The sequence below is a fragment of the Cyprinodon variegatus genome, unplaced genomic scaffold, assembly GCF_000732505.1.
Source record: "Cyprinodon variegatus isolate N-32 unplaced genomic scaffold, C_variegatus-1.0 Scaffold111, whole genome shotgun sequence".
Classification (NCBI taxonomy): domain Eukaryota; kingdom Metazoa; phylum Chordata; class Actinopteri; order Cyprinodontiformes; family Cyprinodontidae; genus Cyprinodon; species Cyprinodon variegatus.
Genome location: NW_015150564.1, coordinates 438,324 through 445,974, shown reverse-complemented (window position 1 = coordinate 445,974; position 7,651 = coordinate 438,324). Strand labels below are relative to the sequence as shown.

Below are 7,651 nucleotides of genomic sequence, written 5' to 3'. Positions count from 1 at the left end.
GAGATTGATATGGTGTTTTTAAATGGCAATATATCAGCATATGAAGATATTGTGATATTTTAATGTATCAATATTTTTTCCCTCACCTTTAGAAGTTTTTAAGCCTGTAAAAAAGAAGTTTTTGAGGAAGAAGAAGAAGTAGTATTTTTTATTTTTTTTTTAAACTTTAGAAACTCAGAAGCTGATCAAATATCGGGTTAAATATTTGAGGGGTGGCCGATGTCCGATATTCAGTTTTAAGGCCGATACCGATAGGGGGCCGATTATATCGTGCATCCCTAGTCTTTTTCCTGCTTCACAAAGGTAGGCAGCAACCTGAAAAAACCATGATGGTGATTATTTTACATCCAAGTAGTATGCAGTTCTTCATATATACACGCACACATCAATTTCAGACAGATAGCATCGGTATCGGCCAATACTGCACAGTATTATTAGCCAGGTATCTGGTATCGGGGCCAAAAAAATGGCATCAGCACAACACTACTAATCATTAAGCAGAAATTAAAACATGCAAGTTGAGCATTTCTTTACACATTTTGTCCAACAATTCTCAAAAGTACTTAGTTACCGATAACAATGAAGTTGTACAATAATTTCATATTACCACTGTCCTCAAATTATCAGTGTGTAAAACAAAGCAACTTTTAAAGGAAGGTCTTTAGTTTGCATTTTAAAGCGTTTTAAGCTCACTTGGATTGACTTAATGTTGAAATCGGGCATAGATAGTGATGACAAAGATACTGAATTGCAAAGATATTTTAGACCAAAATTATAATGGGGTAAAAGAAAGAAAGTGAAAAATTTTGCATTTCTATTTCAAGTATGTGAGAGCATTTTTTTCTCTAAAAAAGTTATTACATTGATGCAGATAAAGACCAAATAGTTTCTGGTGGGTCTAAACTAGGGGTGTAGATAACAATCGTTTGTATCGATGAATCGATCCAACAGGCGACGATCCAATGCATCGACACGTCCGCAAGAGTATGGATTCATGATTCCCTCCGGTCTCTTTTTATCCATTTGCTCAAGGAACAACTTTGCAATTTCTGTTACTATAACGATATTACAGCTTTCATTGATTTATTTCACATTTGTAAGGCTTAAAAAAAAAAAAAAACCAATTAATCAAATCGTGGCGTTTTCTTGAGTATTGAAAATAGTCAAATCGTTGATGCATATGATTTACACCCTTATAACAAACTGTTAATATGAATAAGTTAACCTACATGGATCCATTATGCAAACATGGATTTAGTTGGAGCTTACCTTCATAATGAACAGGGATCTCTATTTTGGGCCCAATAACGTAGTGTCCCTCCTCCAGGCTGTGAGCAGTAATAGTTGTCCACTGACGGCAGGAATGAATCAAGAGGTAGTCATTGTCTCGAAGCCCTTCCACCAACTGACCTGCACAAATTAAAAAGTAACAGATCTTCAGAGCAGACAACTTACCCCTAAAAAAAACAATAAACTCATATGATTCAAATTGCCCTGTTGAGAAAAAAGGTTTCTGTACTGAAACAAAGTTAAAATAGAAGCCTAAGTTGCATTTTGTGTAATCCATCAACATTATTCCTGAAATAACTAGCTTTAACACAAGTTAGCTTTAATTATGTGGATAAATATACAGCAGAACAATTGTATCCTTCACATTAAGATAAATATCCTGTGTTATTATATTGTTACCTGTCAACTAGCTGCCTATTTTAGAATAATTAAACAAAAAATGTCTAAAAAAAAATGGGTTGTAAACAACTAAGTCTGGCAATAAGTATAAAGCATAATAATTTGTTGCTAACAAGCGCAAAGATAATAGCTTGAAAAGTCTCAAGGCTACTCACCGTTATCCAGCCTGACAATCTGTGGCAGCTTATATGCACTGACCAGCTGGTCTAAAGGTAAGGATGTGGTGCTCCATGTAACATCTTTTAGATTGTTGTACAACATTGTTCCAAGGTCCATTTTGCTACAGCTAGCTTCCATTAGCCAACTGTGGAGCTAGCTGCATGTAAACACGGCTACGGAGAGGCTCTGTGGGAAAAACAAAGCAAATATACCGCCTTTCTTACGATATAGTGTCATATAACAACTAACATTTCGCGTTTTATCTGTTGCATGTTTTCCCTTTTTTCTGTTTGCCTACGTATCATAAAGGTCCGTTGTCCGAAAAAGTAGCAGAGCCATGTTTGTTTAGCTGACGACTGGCTAGCGGAACAGAGTATCTACTCTTTCAGAATAAGATGAGGGCTTATTTAAATCTAAAGAAAGAAAATAGTTTTTACTGTTTGAAAAAATTATATACAATAAGAATATCTAAAAAATTTATATTATATTCTCTATCACACTGGAGCGAAGCGTATTTTCTTAAATATGACCTCTGGTTGTTTTCAAGTGATTTACTTTGAAAGGTATAAACCAGATGTTGTATTTTATGCAGTAAAGTTTGGCACAGTAGCGTATAATTAAAAAGATAAGGAGATTTACTGATCTACTTGGGAATAATGGATTTTTAAAGCATGGGCCCCGCTGAGTTTAATCACCTTGAGTGGGACATTGAAGTAGCAGCTTCATCCTGCGTCAACATGCGAATACATCTCATACATATATATATATATATGTATTTTTATATACATATTTATATACATCCCATATATATATATATATATATATATATATATATATATATATATATATATATACATATATAGCTAAAGGAAATTTAAATAAAAATCGAATAAATCTGTTACTCAGAAGAACATATTATTATTAGCTTTATAAGATTAACAAATAAATATATAATGCATTCGGATTTCTTTTCAATGTTGCTGGGACAGTATCTGTTCCCGGGACATGACTGCCAGAGAAGAACACTGTCCTAACATATCATACTGATATCAACATTACTCTCTCAGTAAATTCATTTGCAATAATAATAATAATATGTGGACAATTTAAAACAGCACTCGGTGCTGCTGTGGTGGTTGGAAGGGTCTTCAATCAAATTTGTCATAGGAACCCAAATAATATTGATTTTGCTCTGGATTTAACTCCTTTTATAAATGCTCTTAATATAGAAGCAATTCTTTGACTAGTTGTGGTGCAGGAAAATACTCAACACTAACATGTCATCACACTTCCTGATCTCACTGGTACAAATCAAAGAGCTTCCCTAATTCGGTCTCAGTGTGCTTGCAGCCAGCGAACATGTCTTTCGTGGACACTCTGCGGCAGTGGGATGAGGCTGTGACCTGTGCTGACAAGCAGGACTGGTCAGAGGCTCTCAGCATCTTCCTGTCCATTCAACAACCAAACTCCAAAATTTGTTTTGACATCGGCTGCCTCCATCTTCTCAATCAAGACCTGGATGCTGCAGAAAAGGTACGTCTGTTAGAAATGTCGACCATTTCTCTCCAGCACAACACGTTTTTTTTCACAGCGTTGCTCACATGAGGCAGTAAAATCCTCCAGATTCAGCTGGTGCACCTGTGAGATGAAACAAACACATAGACTGGTGTCTGAAAGTGCAAGTCACCCCGAAAGAAGAAGTAGTTCCCCATTCTTCTGTTCTTATAGAGGAAGTTATAGTGTTTTCTGTTGTTTCTCAGGCGTTTGATTGCAGCATACGTAAGGATGAGCATTTGGCAGTTGCCTTTTTTCAAAGAGGAATAACCTTCTTCAAAAAAAAGAGGCAAGTAACTCAACTTTTCTCAATGAAAGGCCCTCTTTCCTGCTGTTTTATTTATGCACAGTTTGTTTTTTTTAATGCTGAGCACCAATTATAGATTTAGCTGTCAACTATCATGTCTAATGGACTTGCTCACTTTGTCTTAAGGTACGAGGAGAGCTCAGCTGATTTTCAGAGAGCTTTCAAAGCACTCAGAAACAACCAGCTGATAGATTACAAGGCACTCGGGCTCAGATACATCCTATATGCATGCGAGGTAAGCAGTTTTCTAGATGCAACTCAACTCTTGTCAAACAGAAATTACTGGAGCCCAGCTTATTTCCAGAAGACAGGCATCCAGTATTCAAGAACTAGTTATAATCTACATATAAAGTTCTTTTAATCTTAGATGTTTCTGAACCTAATGATCAAAATCTGTATAGTTATACACTTATTAATAGATATCCAAGTATTTGTTAAAAGAAAATAGTCATTTAAAACCTAGAATAAAGGCTATAAAATGGTTGGTAATTAATCTTTGGATCATTAATCTTTTTAAAATGGGCTTCAAATCCCCAATTCAGAACCTGAAGATTAGAATAAGGAGCTCCAGTGTTTTTGGAGCCGTCATCATCCTAAAAATGAAAAGGGTGCTTAAAGATAAATGATAGAGTTGCATGTTAAACTTGATTACATGATGTGAGAGGAACAAATATTGATGCAAACCCTCCCTTCGTTACTGATAACCTCCTGATGACATCTTGTTGGGTAATTGTGAGCCAACTAATGCTGAATAATAGAGGAGTTTGGGACTGACGAGGCTGTGAAACACTTTGCATCATCATCTGCCTCTGAGCTGGATTCTATTTATACGGAAATTCAGCTTATCCAACCGGATGACTTGTTGCACTGTTTGAGATTCTAGAGAGAGAGAAACCACCAAGATGTCGAGGCTATACCACAAACCTACAGCCTTCCAGCTTTAGTCTCCTTCCTATGCAGATAGAAAAGCTGTTGAAGAGGAGACTGATATCCCTCCATCTGAGAGAAAGAAAAGAAGTAAAAGAACTAGAGCAAAAATCCATGATGGTTCCTAGAAGTTAAACACCATCTTATCCCAAAAGGTTCTCCTCTCTTTCCCAGAGTAATGATCGCAGCAGCTCTGCTCAGTTTCTCTTTTTGGAATTCATGGCCATCCACATACATGCACATGTTTGGCAAGACCATTAACCAGACAAGCACATGAGAAGCCATTGATAAACCTTTGGGGAGCTTAGGTTGAAAAATCAGTCGACACATTTAGGGAACTAAAAACCAGTAATAATGTAATTAATTAGATAAAAGTATATCTGTGTATGCCAACCAAAATCTAAAACAAAATATGTTGCGATGGATGAAAAAGCCGTCCATAGACATTCTTTCCAATCTGACTGAGCTAAGGCTATTTTAACAAGAAGAATAGAATAGAAAATAATTTGACTTAATCGTCATTACATTGTCAGAAGGTAACGAAATAGTTTGCATCTATCCAAAAGTGCTATGCAGGATATACATATTTATTTACTTGTGCATAGAGTCTACGTATGCATCGGCTATGAACAGAGAGTAATAGTAAGAGGCTACAGATACAGATTATACAGGGAAGTTCGGATATGGATTATATATACTATATAATATTAGTGGGGTTATAATACAGGACGGTCATAATGTACTAAGCTGGAAGAGGCAAACTGTCATTTGTAAGATTAACAACTTCATGTTGGTCAATCATGTTGGTCTATATTATCCAATATCAATATACAAAACAAGTCCATTTATTGTTAGTAATGTGACAAAAAAAAGCTGATAAAGATGGTTTTAGAAACCAATGATCTGATATGCTTCCCCAAAAAAGAGCTTTAAACTATAAAAAAAAGGGACAAGTGACTTAGTGGGCGGACATTGATATTTGATTTCACAGGTTCTCCACAACATAGCTCTGGCTGAGGCTCATTTGGGTAACTGGGAAGAAGCCCAAGAAAACCTGGCGAAGGCCCTGGACTACAAAACAGAGGCCAAGCTCAGTATCATCGACAAAGCTCTGCAGGCGACTCTGGTCAGTCCACAGTTATCACTGTTACAGTCACAAACTACTCGTCTTTAGTCTTTTCAAATGTACTAGACCGCATGTGCAGCCGCATATTCCTGATGCTCGTGGACTATTTTCAATTGCTCTCCTTTATTTTCAGAAACAAAAGCTTTTCAAACTAGTCGAGTTCCCATCAAAAATACTGTTTAAACCAAACAAGCACTACGTAGCAGAGCTGGAGAAGAAGGACTACCTGGGAAAAGCAAAGGTATCATCACATGGATGAGTTACAAACAGAAAAGTCAGCTACTTCTGCTTTTTTTTATTTATGTTTGATTAACTTGTGTTAAAATAATAAGGTCTCTGTTGCCATTAAATTGAAAGAAAATAATTCTATTATGTTCAAAAGTGATATCTAAACCCTGCTGTTTAATAAATCCTCAGGTTGTTGCTTCTGTTATTCCACAAGACGAGTTTTCTGGGTTCGCTCCGTTGCAGCCGCAGGTGAGACAAGGGTTCATATAAAAATTAGAAGCCAATTATGTCTAATAAATCTGGTTTGTATTCACAAAAAATGTAAAGATTGGCTCAATATGATTGAGGAGACCAGGCAGAGGCTGGTGTGAAACTCTCACTGCTTTAAAATCTTACTGTTTCAATCACACAACTGCACAAACACCAACATGTGCTTAAAGGTTATGTTAACCCATGGAAAGCAATTCACAATCTCCAGATTATAGAACATGCAACAAGCATAATAGGAAGTGATACATTCATCTTTACCACAGCTGAAGCTTTAAGACAAAAAATGGAAAATAAATGACAGCTAAATATAGCAACAGTTTCCATGTACAGTTCTGCTCTTTCCAATGAAGTACATATCCAAGCAAGTTATTTTATCTAGTTATTGGTCTATTGAGGTTTTAGTCACTGAAAGAGAAAACAAGCTATTTCAAGTTTAACATTTAAATCATGCAATCTGAAATCCAGTTTGAAAAGCATTTTCTAATTGCACATTTTAAATGTAATTCTTAAAGAGGAATCGTGAATTGTATTTATTACTACATTATTAAATGTAATTTCGAAGTCCACTTCTGGGATCAGAAGGGTCACGGTAAATTGAAGTGATAATGCATAAAGAAAAAGGTATTTCAAGAAGGATTTGAAAAGGCAAGTTGACAAAGAAAATGGAAATGAGATAATTTTGTTTTTTAAATTTTTTTTTATTTAGGGATAGGATTCGAAAATGCATTTTAAAAATCCACTATCTAATAATGCATTACTTAATGCAGTTTGCAATTCACCTTTATTAATTAAACTTAAAATTTGCAATTAGAAAATTGCTTTTCAAATTTCCTATTGGTCTAGATAGCAGCTATAGCTGCTTTAGTAACTAGCCTGCTACTCTTAGCGTATTGCAATTACTTTCATTTTAAGGAAAACATGGGAAAAATTATAAAAAAAAAAAAAAAGGTTTTTCTAGTTGTGTGACAGTGAGCAGCCATACAGAGAGGGTTGTTGCTTCATTACTCAAGGCTTCACTGAGTCATAGTAAATTACAGTCTTCTTGGAATCTTCTTGATTCCAAGTAATCACATTTCTAGAAATAGAAAAGATGTCATAAAAATTTGGTGATTTTGAAATACTGATGACCAACCCATAAGTAAAAGAGACCATGATTGCTTCCTCTTATTCTCACATCCTGCACATTGGTCAGAGCTTTCAGAGGTGGGGTGGAGTACTCTGAAAGTCTAGTCAAGTCCTGACTAACTGACCATAACATCTAATGTTTAAAATAATTTTGATAAAAAACAGACCAAAATGTAAAGTTTTGTTCAAATTCTGACATTTTAAAGACTATAATAAAATAATTAAAAGCAAATACTGTCAGCAAAAAATAACAACTGGAAACATAT

General features: G+C 35.4%; 2 protein-coding genes across 2 annotated transcripts in view; one reads left to right on the top strand and one right to left on the bottom strand.

Moving 5' to 3' along the window:
* The window catches only part of garem1 (GRB2 associated regulator of MAPK1 subtype 1), a 12,250-nt gene extending 10,048 nt beyond the window's left edge, over positions 1–2,202 (bottom strand). Inside the window, exons 1-2 of the mRNA XM_015374954.1 lie at positions 1,845–2,202; positions 1,270–1,410 (exon numbers count right to left, since the gene is read on the bottom strand). Coding sequence (XP_015230440.1) covers positions 1,270–1,410; positions 1,845–1,986 — 283 coding nt within the window. The 5' untranslated portion in view covers positions 1,987–2,202. The remainder of the gene's footprint in view (positions 1–1,269; positions 1,411–1,844) is intronic.
* Positions 2,203–3,198: 996 nt separating this feature from the next.
* Positions 3,199–7,651, top strand: part of LOC107084894 (neutrophil cytosol factor 2-like) — a 10,885-nt gene continuing 6,432 nt past the window's right edge. The window contains exons 1-6 of the mRNA XM_015374952.1: positions 3,199–3,381; positions 3,609–3,691; positions 3,836–3,944; positions 5,628–5,762; positions 5,896–6,003; positions 6,180–6,239. Of these exons, the coding sequence (XP_015230438.1) occupies positions 3,208–3,381; positions 3,609–3,691; positions 3,836–3,944; positions 5,628–5,762; positions 5,896–6,003; positions 6,180–6,239 (669 nt within the window). The 5' untranslated portion in view covers positions 3,199–3,207. The remainder of the gene's footprint in view (positions 3,382–3,608; positions 3,692–3,835; positions 3,945–5,627; positions 5,763–5,895; positions 6,004–6,179; positions 6,240–7,651) is intronic.